An 18,900-nucleotide genomic window follows, 5' to 3' on the forward strand; every position below is an offset into this window, starting at 1 on the left:
AGCCTGTGAGAACTCTTTGGCCTTCCACAGTAACAACAACAGTAATACAAGGAGATTATGAAAGTAATAAGAGCAGCTAACATGCACTGAGCACTTACTATGCGCTGGGCGGGGCATGGTTTTCTGCCTTCTGTGTGTTAACTTGGTGACAACAACATGGCATGTGAGGTTCTATCATTACCCTCCCTTTACAGACTCTCCACTTCCCCAAGGCCACGAGAACAGTACACAGCTGAGCTGGACCCAGGAAGACCAGAACTACCGCCCATGCTTCCCACTATACTATGTTCAGGATTTTAATCCCTTGACTGGACCCGAGAAAACAATTTGTTTGATTCTGGGATTACAGACCAGTTGATATAGGTCACAGAAAAGACCCTGGGGGATGGGGGTGGGGATGGAGGAGAAAGAAAACATGAATATTCAGAAACTGAAATCCGTGTGTCAATATCTGACAGCTGAACATCTATCAGTTTATATATCCTTTATATATTGAGTGGGAAATCTATGAACAGACAGCATGGTCAGCCGAAACTTGCAAAACCTCGCCCAGCCCCACTCTGAAGGCTGGTTCCCTCTGGGCTTTCAGCCCCAGGCCTCCCTACCTCCAGAGAGTGGGCAGCTCCACATCAGTCCCTCTCATTGTGCTCAGGGTCTCATGTGTTTCCTTCCTGGCCTTCACCACTATTTACAAGGATTTATTCATTTGTTTCCCTGCTGTCCCTGTCTGACCCTCCCATCAGAACATGAATTCCATAAGGGCAGTGACCATGTCCATTTTTTGGCCTACAGTTTGTTGAATGGATTTAAGTCTGTTGAGGGGACACCTTTCTTTCATAACAGTTGGGTGCATCAGTGACCGGCCGGATGAGCACACTGGGCTGGGGCCACTGCAGACCAGGGGCGGGTCCTTGTTCATCTCCATACTCCCCGTTCCTATCCTGGTACTTGGCACACAAAAGCTCACTACATCTCAGTGGAACATGTTTCTTAATGAGTCGCTGTCAACCTAGACGCCAGTCTCTACTGGTGTGCCTCAAGGCTTGGCCCTGTTCACCCAACTTCTGGATCCAAGGGTGACGGCCCAAGACTGTGCTGATGAAAACTGGGAACGCCTTGAAGCTGGGAGGAGCCTCAGCGGACAACAAAAGGAGCTAAGAGAGCTTGAACTGTGGTTAGGCCCAAGCCCCAAGAAACAGAACAAAAAATCAAGAAACTCCGTAGCAATCACAGGATGGGGAGCTGGGGAGCTGCAGGTCCATTGAGCTCTTGTGACCGCAGTCTCTGGTACTGTAGGAAAGCTGGAATGGCCCTGAGCTGCATCTGTGACTGGGTGGCGACCAGAATGAGGGAAAGGAGAATGCTGCTCACCCACCCCCATTTATTCAGTTATTATTTCTACCCACGTAAGGCCTGAATACCCGTGTTCCAGGGATACTCGGCAGACATTAGCAGGCCCCTCTCAGAAAGTCTCCATGAAGTTCTGCGCTCACGTCCACAGCCCAGGCTGTGCAGCCCACCTTAAGGACGGGATTCCCCTGCCATCGCTGCCCCGTGCAGGTTGCTGCTGGCCTCCTAAGTCTCCAGCTCTCTGCTCTCCCCAAGCTTCTTAGAAGGGTCTTTGCTGCAGTCAACTGTGCCTAACACCTTGCTCCAGGTCTTCTTGGTCTCTTAGAGGAAGAAGACTCCTTCTTTGTGTACGTGTGTGTTTTCCTCCCTAGGCCGTGTGGGTCCCAAAGCCTGAGGGTGGAAGTCAGTCTCCCTGGGACACCTCTAAATGTTCACTCCTTTCTTGGACTGCCTTCAAACTCTGGCCTTTCAAGTTCAAAAGACGTGTCAAGTAGGTGTGTCTGTGCTTCCTTGATTATGGTTTGCTTGTAGCTTTTCTATTTTTTCTGCACCTTCATTAATTCCAGGTTGGAGCTGCATGTCCCTTTTCCCCAGGTCTATGACAGCTCTTGTGTGATATTATGTTTGGGCGGAGCTGGCAGACCCTTGAAACTGCCTGTTCACGTTTCCTGTCATGTCCATAGATGCCCTTTTTATTCCTGAAGGCTTTCCTTGATGTTGCTAAAGGTAAAGGGGCTTAAGGATGTCAGTATGTGAATGTTAAAACATGAATCAATTTTTGAAGCTAATATGATTGTTGAAGCTACTGTGAGGACCATATTATCTGAAGCACATTTTGATCCCTTTTGTTGCATATGCATTACTGTAATTTTTTTTTAAGATTTTATTTATTTATTTGACACACAGAGATCACAAGTAGGCAGAGAGGCAGGCAGAGAGAGAGAGGGAAGCAGGCTCCCTGCCGAGCAGAGAGCCCAACATGGGGCTTGATCCCAGGACCCCAGGACCATGACCTAAGCCGAAGGCAGAGGCTCAACCCACTGAGCCACCCAGGGCGCCCCTGCATTACTGTAATTTATTGCTTTTACCAGCAGGACATTTTCTACTCCTGCTTCTGCTTTTCCCCCCTCTCTTCCCAGTTTCATTCACTGACTTAAAATGAGAAGGGCTTGTACAGCAAAGGACTTAAACATCAGAAGATGCTCTCAAATTTTCAGCTGACAGGTACTGGTCTCAGAGGAATAAATACAGCTGTTGGAAAGTTCAGACCAAGAGTTTTTCTCTTTTGGAGTCATTTACATTTCTAAAAGAGAAAAACTGTACTACTCTTGTTACCAAAGTGAAGGCTGTTGAAGGAGACACAAAACCTCATCCTTTCAGGAAACCACAGGAATACTTACTCACTGCTAAAGCGCCTTCTATATGCTTCTATGTTAAATAGATGGACAAGAATGCCAGCTGCCACATCCAAATATTTCAGTGTTCTTGTCCGACCGGCGCATTACAATCAGAGCCAGAGCCCAGAGATTCGGACCAGGAGTTGGGAACATACTTGTGTTCATGCCTGAATCCAGAGATAAGTCTCGGATGATGCTTAGGATCAGCATGGATAAACAATATTTTAGGAAGTAAACAGGCCAGGAGCCAGAATAACAAGAGAGTAGGAATGAAAATAAGGGTGTGTGGGTAAGCAAAAAACCTGGAGGCTGGGGTGCCTGGGTGGCTCAGTGGTTTAAGTCTCTGCCTTTGCCTCGGGTCATGATCTCAGGGTTCTGGGATTGAGCCCCGCATCCGGCTCTCTGCACAGCAGGGAGCCTGCCTCCACCCCCTCTCTCTGCCTGCTGCTCTGCCTACTTGTGATCTCTCTCTGTCAAATTAATAAATAAAATCTTAAAAAAAACAAACAAACCTGGATGCTGTTGTCAGGGCAAAGGGTATTTCTTAAGAGTAAACCAGGGGTGCCTGGGTGGTTCAGTCCTTTGCATCCGCCTTTGGCTCAGGTCATGATCCAGGATCCTGGGATCGAGCCCCACATAGGCTCCTTGCTCTTGGGGAAGCCTGCTTCTCCCTCTCCCACTCCCCCCTGCTTATATTCCTTCTCTTGCTATGTCTCTCTCTCTGTCAAATAAATAAATAAAATCTTTAAAGAAAAAAAAGAGTGAATCAACTAACTTACATTTTGCTCACACCTTTCAAGAAGATAATTTAGAAAATCTTAAGAATCCAAACATTCTTCTATTGGCTACAAGAAAAGAATCAGGAATTGTTCCTCGGACTTTTATTAGCTATTACTTGATTAGAATAAAATTATTATTATAAATATACCAAAACATTTTTATCTGGGCTTGATGGATATTTTTTATGTAAGCTAAGAAAGCTACAGTTTAGTAACTAAGCTTAATCCTTTGTTTCTAAAGATTTTCCACAAACTATAATTAAACTAAGGAACATCTGAATAGTAACGGGTTTCCATATGGAGTATACTAAAAATTGTTCCAAAATCAATCACCTTGGTGGGTTTTATTTATAGAGCTACCAAATGGATTTAGGTAATACTCTCCCCAAATGTTGACTATGCTTTCTTGTTTTACTCTGAAGCGCAGAATAGGGACACAAGGGGGTCCAGTGATCTGACTTCTAGAGAAAATGTTAAGATTCTGCAAGTATAAGGATCCTAATTGGTAAAGCTCACTTCTTTCTTTCTTGTTTATCCTCATTACCTGCTTCCCCTGTCCCCCCACTCCCTCCCTCTGGGAACTATCAGTTTGTTCTCCATAATTAAGAGTCTGTTTGTTGGTTTGTCTCTCTTTTTTCCCCTTGTTTGTTTTGTTTCTTAATTTCCACATACGAGTGAGATCATATGCTTTCTTTCTCAGATTTATTTTGCTTAGCATAATGCACTCTAGCTCTATCCATGCTGTTGCAATGGCAAGATTTCATTCTTTCTTATGGCTGAGTAATATTCCATTTATATATATATATACATACATACACATACATACATACACACATACATACCACATCTTTATCCATTCACCAATTGGTGGACACATGGGCAGCTTCCATAATTTGGCTATTATACATAATGCTGCTATAAACACAGGTGTGCATGTATCCCTTTGAATTTGTGTTTTTGTATTTTTGGGTAGATACCCTAGTAGTGCAATTACTCAATCATAGGGTGGTTTCATTTTTAATTTTTTGAGGAACCTCCGTACTGTTTTCCACAGTGGCTGCACCAGTTTGTATTCCCACCAACAGTGCAAGAGGGTTCCTTTTCTCTACATCCTTGCCAACACCTGTTGTTTGGTAAAGGTCCCTTCTAACCATAAGAGCGGGTCTGGAATGCTTTGCCTCCAACCTGACACCACAAAATACAAAGTACCACATAGAAATGTCAAATGTTTCTTCCTATCACCTACAACTTTGGACTAGAGAGGAGCCATGACTGTGAACACTAGTCCTCCTTGTAATCGCACTTACTCCCTCTTCTCAGCACCGGATAAAAAGGAACTAGGCTTATGATATCATGAGAGAGAGGAATGAGCCAGGAAGAATGGAGCCCCTCGTGAGGTAAGACATGTTACTGAACCCCATATTCAGAGTCCCTATTTTGCTTTCACCACTAAGGTGTCGGAACTCCTTCCTGGAGCTACACCCTCACTGACCATCTGGTCCCCAGAGCTCTGGACACCGGGGCCTGCCAATGGAGCCCCTCCCAACCTCCTCCTGCAGCACCCAGTCAACAGTGTTTCCTGTGTCCACTCTCCAGACGTCAAGCTCAGTCACCCATCTGCCTAGTTGCTGGGGCAAAGGCTCTCACAATCCGTTGGAAGGCTCTGCTTTCCCAGGGGATGGAGGGCAAGTGGGGTTTACCTGGTCCGGGCTGAGCTTCTGTTAGTGCATGAGTATAAGCAGGTTGAATGTAGATGGCAAATCCCCAATGATGAGCCCAGTATAGACATACAGCAAGGGCTCAGTATAAGGCGGATGTTCTCATACTGCTATTACGGATACACACCCTCTAGATGTGTAAGAGGCATCTGCCTGATCAGACTCTGCTTCTTGAAGGTTAATCCATCAGCTGCACCAAGGGACAAGCAGAAGGCACAGCAGCTGCCATCTTTCCTCTTTTAGAGACAGAACATCCATAAGGAAGTCAAAGCCCCACTAATAAAGTCAATGGCAGATGTTTCAAACATCCTGAGGGCTCACTGTTTATACCTCCTCCTTCATCCAATGTTGACATAAGCGACTGGAGAAGGTGGTGCGATGATTACAAGGCTGGAGGGATGGAAGCAGCACGAGGGTGAGTGGGAATGCAGCACTGTATGCAACAGTTTAAGCTGGAGCAGCTTTAAAATAGTATAGACTCTTCGGAGTGAGCGTGCAGAAACGGACAGCTGAGGGACTCCGGCCACCAGCTGTGTCCCAAACACAGGTTGGTACTCAGGCTTGGGAACGTCAGCCCCGGTGCAGGGTGCCGTCATCCTTAGCAGCTCTTGGTCCCTCCCCACCAGCTGCTCTGTCTGTCAGGATGGCAGGGGCCACCAAGCAACAACTGCTTGGAGCCGTGTGGACTATTTCTGGGCACGGGATGTGAGTAAGTGCATGCCATCGTAAGTCGGACCAGGATGTGAGTCAGATTGCTATAAAGAGTTAAAAAGGACTGGTCTTCAAAGCCTCCCAGAAGCAGTCTGCCATGCTACATGGCTATAAAGGAGCTATAGTCTGAAAGACACTTGTAATCATGGAGCCAAGGAGAGGCCCTGAAGAATATGGACGATTAACATCTGCTTTCAGCTCAGGTCATCCCAGAATCCTGGGATCGAGTCCTACATCAGGCTCCCTGCTCAGCAGAGAGCCTGCTTCTCTCTCTGCCTCTGCTGCTCCCTCCGCTTTTGCTCTCTCTCACTATCTCACTCTCTGTCAAATAAATAAATAAAATCTTAAAAAAAAAAAAAAAGAATATGGACGATTAGAATCAGCCAAGTGATAGCAGCAGTCAGAGACGGACAACTCGGAAAAGCTGTGGGACATGCCGTGGCTTTAATTTCCTCTTAAAACAAAACATTTTATCTGCAGAGCAACTTTTATGGGGTCAAATGAGTGGTCCGAAACTGGCTCTGAAAAAAAAAAAAATCTATTGGCACTGAGGCATACAGATACAAAAATGACATCTGTTCGTAGCACTCTTTGTAACAGTAGAAAATTATTAACCATCCGAATATCCACAAATTAGTTAAATAAACTGTGTTATGTCCTTTTGATGAAAACTAAGCAGCAGTTAAGAGGAATAAAGTAATTTAACTATACTAGCATGGAACAATGTCTGTGATAGACCATTACAGCAAAAAAAAAATCAAGTTGTAGAAAATGTGCCAGGAGGTGGCATTTGGGTTAAAAATGGTATGTTTGTACATGTGCAGGAGAAAATCTCTAAGGAGCTGGAGCACACCATTGTTAACTGTGACAGAGAGATTTCATCTGTTCCTATTCATTGCTTGAATCCTTTACAACAAACATGACTTTTACAACAGAAAATAAAAGTAACAGGTATTTATGAGAGAAGAAGAGTATTATGCCGGTTTTTTCTAAGAGGAATATTCTTGAAAGCCTCAGGGCGGCCTAATGGCCCACAGAATCCCTGACGGAGGCATGAAGGCACAGCAAGGCAGGACCCAGCTCTCCGCAGGTCCATGGAGGGTGCAAAGTCAGTATCCCCGAAACACCATGAGAAAGGAGGGCTTAGAGGTTTCAGGAGCCTCCCCAGATCACCTCTGAGCGCCGTCCAGTCTTCTCCTTCCCCACCACGTGGCCTCCCTTAGGTAATTCCCACTTGCCCTAGAGGTCTTGGCTCAGGTGTCACCTCTCCCGGGGAGTCTTTCCCAACACTGCAAGGCCGGGCCAGTTCCCCTTCCACCCAGACATACACTCCATCTCAGTTCTCACTTTCTATTTCCCTGTGATAATTGGCTCCATGTCTGTCTTCCCCATGGGAACAGGAGCTCCTGAAGGCAGAACCTTGGCCTGTTTTGCCACATCCCAGCAGACAGAGCAGCGTCTGGCCCATGACAAAGGCTGACACACAGGGAGGATGCTGTGGGGGCCACGGGGGTGGGATGGGGGAGGGAGGAAGAGTGGCGGGGAGGGCTTCTCTCCTTTGCAGTGACTACTCCTCTCCTTTATTTGTTGTCCTATGTGTCCAAGGGAATGGCTAGTAGCGATATGAAGGTCCCCTCCCAAACTCAGAAGAATTATGTCAGGTGGGAACTAGTGGCAGACGGCAGCATTTAAAGGAACTAAGAGATTACAGCTAACACTTCAGAAAGTTTCTCAGCTGAAAGGCAGGACCTTTGATGCTATCTATGCCTACCTCTTGTTATTTCTTGGGGCCCCCGGCTCTGGACCCCTGGTCTGTCCAGGGCAGCTAGAGGCATCCCGGTGTGGGGATGGGGTTGGATAGAATTCCCTCGAGACAGACATCGGCTGCTGGTGTGACAATGAGCCTCAGCAGTGCCGGGGTTGGGGCGGGGGGGAGAGGGGACACTGACCTCGGCTGATGCGCTGCTTCTCCCCAGACAGGATGCCAGGGCTGTCGATGATGCTGATGCTCTTCAGGACCTGATTGGGCAGCTGGGAGCACATGAATCTGGAAAAAAGGATCAAAGGTGGGATCAGGAACCACACCTCTCCAAGCTCCAACAAGATCCTTGGCCTCTTAAGGTTATTGCCGTTGTCTGCAAAGGGACTCTGCATAGACAGCACATCCACTGGTGCCACAGGGCCAGGTACTGGACCAGGGGGCAGGTATGCTGTCACCTGCCACCAGATCCTTAACCACTAACTTTGATTTTAGCTGATATTTACTGAATGCTTCAGTATTTTACAAACACCATCTCATTTGCTCCTCAGAGTAACCCCTTGAGGAAGAAATTCCTATTAACATCAGAGAAGTAACTTATGCAGCATCACTCAGAGCTGTGCCTTAAACCCAGGTCAGCCAGATCCAAAGTCCATCAGCCTCGCCTGCCTCTTTTCCATGCTGCTCCTTGGCGAAGTGTCCTGGGCTTCTTCTCCCAGGGCAGACCATGACCCCCTCGGGGTCACAGCCCTGCCATGCCGGAGTACCCTAAGCTCCCTGTCCAGCCACACCGCCCACTCCCTGCTGTGGCCGTGGAGGTTCTGGGGCTTATTTTCACTGTTGCCCTGGGGACTCAGCATCCAGTCTGGTGCCCATCTGGCTTCAAGCCCTGCATGGGGCAAGCACCTGTGGGCCACACCCCAAATCCTCCAGGTGCCTCGGAGTCCGAGGGGTAGCCAAAGAGTGCATAAAGTGTCAGGGGCAGGGGAGTTCTGGTGGTGCATCTCAAGCCTCCTTCCTTGGCCCTCACTTTCCTGATACCATTTCTTCCTTCTCATCCCGATCCTCCTGCGGTCAGCTGCCCTGGCCTCAGCCTCCCTGAAGCAGAGTGGCGTGGGAGGAAAATTTGGCTGATAGGTCAGCAGACTGGGTTCAGGTTCAGCTCAGCCTTTGCCAGTTATTTGCTGTGGGACCCTGGACAAGGGCCTCCCAGCTCCGGGCCTGTGTCCTTATGTGTAAATGGAGACACTTGGATGGGGACCGGTGAGGTCCTTTTTAGCTTTAATAGTGAATAACTCTTAGAGTAGCAGAGGGAAACATTTTGTTCCTTTCATCCAGGCAGCAAAGCCCAAGGTGGATCTCTGGTAGTCACTGTGTGTTTTTCTCTTTCTTTCTTTCTTTCTTTTTTTTTTAAACATTTTATTTATTTATTTGATACAGAGAGAGAGAGCATGTGCGCGCGCACACACACACACAAACAGGGGGAACAGCAGAGGGAGAGGGAGAAGCAGGCTCCCCGCTGAGTTGGGGGTCCAACGCGGGACTTGATCCCAGGACTCTGAGATCACAACCTGAACGGAAGGTAGACGCTTAACCAACTGAGCCACCCAGGCACCCCGCTGTGTCTGTTTTAAGGCAAAACCTATAGAGTGGCTCTCCTCCTCCTGTATTGTAATTGGATAACTCCTGTATCTGTGTGGGCTGAAGGCTGGAAAACCGTCAGTGAAAGCTCAATTCTTCCATTCAGGGGAACTGGTGGGATCACTCAGAAAGTAAATATGCTGGGAATGCAGGCCGGGGGGCCACACCAGCCTTCACAGTGCACACGTGGATGGCACAGCCCCCGGCCAGGGTGGGGTCACGGCCTCACAGGCGGGGGTGGGCAGTCCTGAGCAAGAGGTACAATTACTGACATTTCAAAGTAGCTTTCTTTGAAGGTGTTCAGGACAAGTTTCCCACACATTCTTTCCTATATTTTCAGATGTAGGAAAAGATACTAGGGTCATTTTGCAGCTGGAAAAGCTGAAGCTCAAAGTCGTTATGACAAGTTGAGGTCACACCGTGAAGGCCTGGCTGGCTGGAGAGGGCGACCTAATATTTCTGATGTCTGCTGAGCTAGACTCAACCCATAAATGTTAAAAATAAAGGGTCGGTTAATTGAAGAGAACCCCTCATTTCTGATTTTCTCCTTCCCCTCATGCACCCTCCAGACTTTTCAGTAAATCCCACTGTCCAAACTTGGGAGACCAGATCTGTGAGAACGAAGTGCACAGAGATCGCTAAGTATTCACTCTTTGTAAATTCACAGAGAAAAAACCACCACATTTGAGGCTTGGAACTGAGGTAGGAACAGAGTTCTGAGCACATCTGTGGTAGACTGCATGTCTCTTCAGTAATGATTCCGTCTCTTAACACAGTCCCATCTTTTTTATTAGATGGCTTGAGACATTTGATAATGCTGAAAACTGCACATATGTGGAACTATTTTACACAAAGTATTCCCGTGAGAGACTGACCTTTCTCGAAAACCACAATCTCACACTCACTAGCAACTTTTCCAAAACACAAAACTCCTGGATTCTAGTGTGGAGTTAAACAGAAGGATCCCAAATGTATAAACTGTCCACTCTCTCTCTGCAAAGTGACAAACTTTCAACAACTCACATGCCTCCTGACACAACAGCAGAGGTGAAATCAGGCAAAATCTGTGAGCCACAAAACAAGATGTGGTCAAATGCGGTGAATGTGGAGACGTTACCTCACAACAAACAAGGGGGCAGGCTGAGGGACCCACAGGAATAACTGCAGAAAAGGGGAGGAGGGGGAAGAGGAGGGGGTAAGTGGAGGTGGGTAGGGGATGGGGCAGTGGAGAGAGGGGAGAAGATGGCAGAGAGAGGAGGGAGCTCACCAGGGGCACCCTGAGAGATGGTGGCTGGGATGTGTGTGCAAAACCAGGCTACACTCATGAAAGAAAGCAAGAAAGCTTGGGGCCGGGGGGAGGGGGGCAGAGGGGTGCGGTGGTGGTGGTGGTGCTGGTGGTGGTGGTGTGAGGGTCAGGAAGGGGGAGGGTAGGTAGGGGTGTTGTGGCAAGGGAGCACAAAGCACGAGTCAGCTTTCAGACCCCTGTGTGGGGGCAGGCGTCTTACACAAGGAGTTAAACCACACATAGAGTTTCCTAAATAATTATAATCAGAAAAAAACCCTAATGCAATGCTGTCACAGCAATCCTGTATTACTTTTATGCTCTAAGAAAGGAAGGTGAAAGGCAAGGTTATTTACTGGGTATATTACAGTCAGCCCTCGGTCAGGCTTTTATTGTTTATGTTTGTGTGCTGAAGTGTTTCCAAGCACAGATTTGCTGTCCCAAGATGGATTTCCTCCTACTTCCCAGAGTGACTAACGTAAATGTACCTGGGCCTTGCCTTCTACATTTTCCCATGAAATATGCAGACCTGTGCCGGTTAAGCCCAGGAGCCTCACGGAAGCTGTTAGGCAGTGTCTGCTCACCCAGAGCTGCCCTGATGCCTCTTGTTCTCTGATAAAAGGAGGGGAGGATGGGCACAGACTCTGCACTTGACCCCCATCTCCTGCCACTTCCACGCCCAAAGGCGGCTCAGGGGTAGCAGAAAGGGGGCTGGATCAAGGAACAGTCTGGGCTCTGAGGTCCTGCCACATAGTACAACAGGGAGGTGAGAGGAGCGGGGATTTTAAAATTGCCTCCAAATGCTAACATTCCAATTTGATGATCAACATTTTAAAAGAACCAGGCAGTACCTTCATACTGCTTTTGCTTTCCAAACAATGTCATGATATCCAGCAGTTACAGTAATCATAAAATGGCACCAACATTTACTGTCTGCCTACTATTTGTCTAAGCGCCGCACTAAACACTTTATACATTTTAACTCACTCAATCCTCGCCACAACCTGAGAGGTAGGGGCTGTGTGTTGCCGTTTACACAGGAGGAGAAGGGGGCACTGAGGGGTACATACCACAACTTGTCAAGTCACGTGGCTGGTAGGTGATGGAGCTGGGATGCTAAGCTAGGAGTTTGGCCTTGGGCCGGGGTTTTTGACTACTAGGCTCCTACCACCATTTTGCATGTGCAAGCCAATCTTATCACAGAGGGCAACATCCCCCAACAAGGAAGTGATGCGCCAGGGGCACCTGGGTGGCTCAGTGGGTTAAGCCTCTGCCTTCAGCTCAGATCATGATCCCAGGGTCCTGGGATTGAGCCCCGAATCAGGCTCTCTGCTCAGCAGGGAGCCTGCTTCCCTTCCCCTCTCTCTGCCTACCTCTCTGCCTGCTTGTGATCTCTCTCTGTCAAATAAATAAATAAAATCTTAAAAAAACAAAACAAGGGAGTGACATGCCACAGCCTTGGAATCCCACACCAGAGACTCCCCTGTGATGTGCTCTCAGCCCACCGTTGGAGGGTGGAGGTGCCAGAGCCAGAAGACATTGCTCACTCATGCTGTGAGCTCTAGGGATCTGAGCAATTCTACCAGCCCCAGAACTCCCACCCTGTCATCAGACAGCACATCGGATGCTTACAAGGGACACAAGGGACACCCCTTCAAGACCACTTTAGAGAGACCAGATAGAGGATATGACTTCCTAAGATGCACAGTAAAGAGGGCGCCTGGGTGGCTCAGTGGGTTAGGCCTCTGCCTTCGGCTCAGGTCATGATCTCAGGGTCCTGGGATCGAGTCCCGCATCGGGCTCTCTGCTCAGCAGGGAGCCTGCTTCCCCCCACCCGCTCTCTGCCTGCCTGCCTGCTTGTGATCTCTGTCTGTCAAGTAAATAAATAAAATCTTAAAAAAAAAAAAAAAAAGATGCCCCAGGGGGCAGAGCCTTGAGTCAATGCCTTGTAATGAGAAGGCCAGGGTAATGACATGTATCCCAGGGGTGACCTGTGGTTGCTGGGGGCAGGGTGGGGGGGAGAAAGTTCTCCCCTGCAGACAACCAATTCCCATTTCTGCTATGTACTTGGACCTCATTCCCAGAAAGTACACTATGTCAAGAGGAGTTTGCCTGCCTTGAGGGGAGCCCCACGGGTGTTCCCACAGGGACAGTATAATTACAGGGACAGTATACTTACATACATATGTCTGAGCGCCCTACGCTAATTGACTTTTTTTCTTATATAAGCCCTGGGAGAAACAACAGCACCGTTGTGTGGATATGACTTAGACATGCTGTTTACTCTCAGGTGTGATGAGACACGCCCCATATGCATGGCCACAGAAACCCTTCTCTGCCAGCGCTCCAGCAGGTGCCGGGTGGTAGACGGAAGGGACGAGCAGACTGAATTCTAACAGAGTCTCTGCCTTTTCTTGGGTAAGTCATTCTACTTCTTTGCTCTCAGTTTTCTCTTCTGTTGAATGGCCACAGTAGCACTGTCTTATTAACCCAGAAAAAGTAGTGTATGTGAAATTATTACTCTGTAACTGGGGACAAAATCATCACCTTTATCATCATTGTCTGTGGGCTACATTAAGGACAGCCTTCAAAGTTCCATAGGGCGTGGCAGGCAGTGATTCTCAGTCCACGTGTCATGCCCTTAGGCAGTCCAGTGGTCACTAGTAGGGACTATGGACCAGATGGCCTGAGTTCCAATTTGAGTTGCCACTTTGCAGCTGAGTGACCCAGTGGAAGTTAAATTAACGTCTGTGCGTCAATTCCTCCTGTCTACATTGGGGGTAAGAGCAGCACCCAGGTCACAGGGGTTTGCCGAGGATTTAGAGCTAATATACCAGTAAAGTTTAGAACTCTATCTGACACACAGTAAATTCCGTATTATTATTTGTTAATATTTTTCTTCGTATTCTCAATTTAATTAATGCTTGATTGTATAATGCATGGATTATTTTCAGCAAGTTTTAGATCCCAGATAATGAGCCTCACCATTCAAAATTTTCTTAAATGCTTCTTTTCTATACTCATCTGCTGTATCTTTGGCATTTGAAAAAAGATTTGTTTGGGAAGTAAATCATCTGCCAAAAGAAAACAAGCCAATAGCCATTCAGGGTTTCCCCTTGTGAATAAGGACTTCACAAAACAGGAATTTGAAAAAAGTGGCAGCTTATTTCTTTTTTAAGCCTTTGTCAGGCAAAAAGAGAGTAAGACATAAGGCAGTGGTAACAAAACCATGCGATTCCAGGCAGTGTCTCATGGACAAGGAGCTTGTGGCCTGCACTTTCCAGGCCTCCGGAAACTTCCAGGGCCCATCTTGGGACAGGAGGCCTGGCTGTTGCCTGCTCCATGACCAGGGCTCCCTGGGAGGCCCTGATGGGGCAACTTTTTGTCCCACTTCTCCTCAATTGTCTCGGGAGACCCTCTGGTGTTCTCCTGCCTGGGCTCAACCCCTACACTTCTCCCACAGGACAGGCTCTGGTGCAACCAAGGCTGCTCTGGAGATGAGGACGAAATGCCTCCCAGACAGCATCCTGTAGGCGGAAAAAAATCATCTGGACAGTATTCTGCAAATTACTGTCAGCAGCAAGAGATTTCTCTGTGACTCCCTTTACATCATCTCTCCATTTCTATCTATCCTACTGCCATAGTCCCTGGCTGCCATTTAGATGCCTTCTTTGATTTATGATAGGAGCATAAGAAAGCTCTTCGAGTCTGGTTTCTTCCAGATGCATCTCCGGAGTTTGCCTGTGCTGCCCTCGGCAGAGCCACCGCACAGCACCTGGACACATCATTCTTTCCCTTGTCCTTGTGAATGGCGCCCCCTGGAGTTGTGCGATGAGAAACCTCAGCCTCTGGGAGGATGGCAGAGGGCCGGGAGTATCCGTTCCTTTTTTTTTTTTTTTTAAGAATTTATTTATTTGACAAAGAATGAGAGAAGGAGAGAGAGCACAAGCAGGGGGAGCAGCAGAAGGAGAGGGGGAAGCACGCTCCCTGCTCAGCAGGGAGCCAGATGCGGGACTCGATCCCAGGACCCTGGGATCATGACCTGAGCCGAAGGCAGAGGCTTAACCCACTGAGCCACCCAGGTGCCCCTGTTCCTTATTTTTAAAACCATCTAAAAAGAAGTACAGTCTCTTGTTTGGATGACCCCTCCCTGGCTTTGCAGGCCTACGGCTCACACCCCCAGCTAATAACTGGTCTAAGGCAGGAGACTCATAAAAATGAGGGGAATGGAGGGGTGAGGGGTAGGGCAGGAGAGAAGAAAGAGAAAAGGGTTTAAAAAAAAAAAAGCTAGGAGTGACAAAGAGGAGGGAGAGGGAGGGAATGGGAGGCCAGTCCCAGAGGGCAGGTGCCATGGGTCCACACTGCTGTTTCACTGGGAGCGCTGGAGGGAGGCTCCAGGGTTAGTATAAATGAAACACAGCTCCAGCTAAAACAGAACCTCAGCTATCCCACAACCTCACTTCTGTCATACAATGTCCAAGTCACAAATTTAACTTTTTGTGTTGTTTTACCTCTATTTCCCCGGCCTGGCCTTAATGAATAAGGAAGCAGCTCAGCACATGGGAGTGAGAAGCATAACGGGTAGCAGGCAGGTGAGGTGACCTGTCCTGGAACAATCAATAGGCTGGATCTGGGGGTCAGGTGAACCCAAGGGGTCCTCTGGGCTAAGTTCTCAGTGCAGGAATCTCCAGCACACCATGCCTGAGCAGTGGCCATCCAGCCACCACTTAACACTGTCAGTGATGGGCAGCTCACTACCTTACAAGACAACTTGATCCATTTCTGTGCAGCTGAAATTATTAGAAATTTATTCCTTGTACTGTGTGGCCTTATAACACCCAGTCCCGGGGCTTTAGCTCTGCCCTCTGAAGCCACCCAGAATAGGTAATAAATGATCATTCTCTACGACAATCTTTTCAAATATTTGAATACAATAAGCATATTCTTTATAGCTTCTCTCTTCTAAAATAGACATGCACCATTCCATTTTTGAAGCTTTATACGTAATTGGCAAGAATTCAAAGACAAGGTTTAAACAACCTGACCAAAGACGGTGGGTTGCTGGTCCTTACCTATTCAGGAACGCATTTCCGAAGCGACTAAGCTTTCGAAATGGCTTTTTGGGGTCCACAACTAAAGCATTCCCTGGGGTGCTGCCCTCGGTCTCCCCGTACATCACAGCAATGAAGGAATCCGTAGTGGGTTCTGGGCCAATCCTCATGCCTGGGAAATCTTGTTCCAGTAAGTATCTGGAGGAGGGAAACACAAAAGAAACTTAGCAAGTTATCACAAAGCAAGAGGCCAGAAAGCTTCCTGGGCCTAGAAACCAAACCACCAGGGAAAGGAGAATGATTGGCATTTTACTCTTTGGGTAATGACAAATTTTCAAAGCTTACAACTAAGCCCCACCTCCCTCCCCACTGAACCCTAGTAACAGATCAGGCACCTTACAGACTTCCTGAGTCTTCTGACAATGTACCTTTGCTCAGCACAATTCCTGCTCCTGGTTCCACTGGCACAACAGACACCACCCCAAGGAAATGTACCCAGCCAGCTCCCAGGCATCCTGCTAGAACCTGCCCAGGACCACCTCCTTTTGGGAAGTGTCCCTCTTCCTCCATTGTGTTGGGCATACCTCCTCTGTAGGGCCTGGGCACCCCATGCCTGCAGCCATGATGGTGCTTGCCAGGAGGCACTGCATTTTTCTGTTTGTGGGCCCTTGCTGACAGGCTCATGCCTATGGCCAGATGCAAAGCCCCAGCACCCAGCCCCATGCCTGCCCAGAGGGCACTCCATGTAGCGAATGAAATAATGAACCATCTCTCCTTGTCACTAGTGATCAGTGAGGCCGGGTCATCCTCCTTTGTGCACTTTATAGGTCCGTTGGGTTCCTCGAGGTCATGGTCATGGAAGCCCATTTCAAAAGAATTCAGCAGCAACAGAGGCTGCTATGGGGGATGGGGGTTGAAGAAGGGGCCAGGGGTGGGGCGGGGCGTGAGGTTCAGATTAGACACCACCAGGGCCATGACCGACCCTATGTGCAAACTGCACAATGATGCCCCTGACTCCAGGCATACACAGCCTTGCACCAGGGTCCACAGCTTAGCAAGCTAGCTGGATTTTACCCCACACATGCTGCCCTGCCCAGTGCCGTATAATGTTTGACCCACCCAACTGGGCAGGTGGGCCCAGCAAATGTCACCAAGGGTTCCTATTCTGGGGGCCGAGGAGACCAGTTGACCAGATACAGGCCAAGGACTGGCTCAGTGATATGGCTGGGGTGGGGCAAGGCGACCAGAGGTAGCACGGTGGGGAAAGTCTGCTTCCTGTGGAAAATGGTGGAGCCCTGCCATCTGTGCTCCCCATCACCCTTCCTCCACTAGCACTTCATTCAGCTGAAGCCCCTCAGAGCCCCTCCCTCCCCACCAAGATTTCCTTTCCGTGAAGAAGTAACACACTTCCCAGTATTTGTGCATATGGTATGGGGCAGGGGCAGGGCAAAGACTCCTCCCTCCTTCCTTTGCAGCGAGGGGAACATGAAGAAAGGAGTACTTTGAAATACATTTCCTTCGTTACCAAGTGACAAGTGGAAAGGCAACACCTTCAGAGAACACTTGACAGTGACCCAGAGCAAGTTCTAGGGCTTGGGAGTGGTAGAAAGGAATCCCTGCTGGAGGTGATTAGGGCGGAGCCATGTCTCAAGCCTGCCAGGGCATGACCCTTGACTCTGGGAGAAGCTCAAGGGCATGAAGGTGCACAGTTTTCCCCGGCTGACTCCCCATTCTTGAAGCTAACAGCGATTTGTTTATTTCTAAAATGTCCCAACTGATCGGAGTTAGGCCCAAACCTGTGATTTTATTTCCTGGGACAGAGGGACTGCTCTCAACTGCCCAACACAATTTTGCCATCTTTCTAAGAATAAGAAATCAGGCCATCCCTGAAAAACCTATGTTTTCTATATAAAGAAAAGTGACATTGTTTAGCCATCTCAGCAGACTAAATTCTAAACATTTAATTGGTCTCATTGCTAGTTTTTACATCATCCTTACTGTGAAGTTGAGAAGCACCAGAATAGTTAACATTTACATATGTCCCCTAAATTTTGAGGAAATGTGAAAAAATGATCAGACAACAGCATCCAGCATTTACCAAGTGCTTGTTATTTACCTGGAGTACAAAGCCCTCCACATGCAAAATTGTTTGTGCAAACCCTGTTAACACTCTGAAGTGGCACTAATATTACTCCCATTTTACAGGTGGGAAAACTGGGGCATCAGAAAGGCTACGCAATTTGCCTAAGGTCACACAGTAAGTGTGTTTCAGTGGAAATGGAATGCTGGCAGCTGGACTCCAGGCCTTGGGCTGTCTCCAGACAATGTTTTTCTTTGTTTGTTTTTGTTTTTTAAAGATTTTATTTATTTATGAGAGAGAGAGAGAGAGAGTGAGAGAGAGAGCATGAACAGGAGGAAGGCAGCCAGAGAAGGCAGAGGGAGAAGCAGGCTCCCCCCTGCTGAGCAAGGAGCCTGATGCGCGGCTCAATCCCAGGACCCTGGGATCAGGACCTGAGCCGAAGGCAGAGGCTTAACCTACTGAGACACCCGGGCACCCCCCAGACAACGTTTTAAACCTGGGTTTGAGCTGGTGGTTTGTTGGGAGATGAGGAACACAAGGGGGTTCGGTGTACCCTCATGCAGCGTGTTGGCCATAGACACCACAATCCTGCTTCTCCTCAAAAGTCAGGGAGCAGAGCTCTCCCCCACTCTCTTCATGCAAGGTCCTGGGGCTGCCCTAACAGCAAGTGGCCAGCTCCCTCTGTTCTCCCTAGAGAAAAGCTGGGGACAGAAGGAGCTACTTTTCAAAGCATGTTCAAATTAAATTTTTTTTTAAATTTCAAAACTTTTGCAGGTACCGAGCACACTACTAAATACCCTTAGGAGCAGAAATGTTCCCCTTCACAACTTCTTATGAAATTCCACAAAGGTCTTAGCAATACCGGTGAAGCCAGCAGCAGCATCTCAAGCTCCGGGAGACTCCAGCACTTGCAGTGTGTAAGCAGAGTGTATGGATTTCATATACACGCACGACTGTGGAGTTTCGGTTTTACAGCTACTCTGGGATCTCAAGTCTGAAGTCAGTCATCAGCAAAGCTAGAATTCAAGTCCCGATCACACCCCTCCCAAGTCCACTTTGATTTCCACAACCCATGGCCTGGATGATGCTATGCCTGGAGATCTGTGGGACAGAGGAAGGGGGACCACCGAGG

The 18,900-nt window shown here is 48.2% G+C and overlaps 1 protein-coding gene across 1 annotated transcript in view; it reads right to left on the bottom strand.

Moving 5' to 3' along the window:
• Positions 1–18,900, bottom strand: part of EHD4 (EH domain containing 4) — a 76,312-nt gene that overhangs the window by 41,550 nt on the left and 15,862 nt on the right. Inside the window, exons 2-3 of the mRNA XM_080807603.1 lie at positions 15,710–15,886; positions 7,905–8,002 (exon numbers count right to left, since the gene is read on the bottom strand). Of these exons, the coding sequence (XP_080663729.1) occupies positions 7,905–8,002; positions 15,710–15,886 (275 nt within the window). The remainder of the gene's footprint in view (positions 1–7,904; positions 8,003–15,709; positions 15,887–18,900) is intronic.

This window comes from Martes martes, assembly GCF_963455335.1.
Source record: "Martes martes genome assembly, chromosome: 7".
Taxonomy (NCBI): Eukaryota; Metazoa; Chordata; class Mammalia; order Carnivora; family Mustelidae; genus Martes; species Martes martes.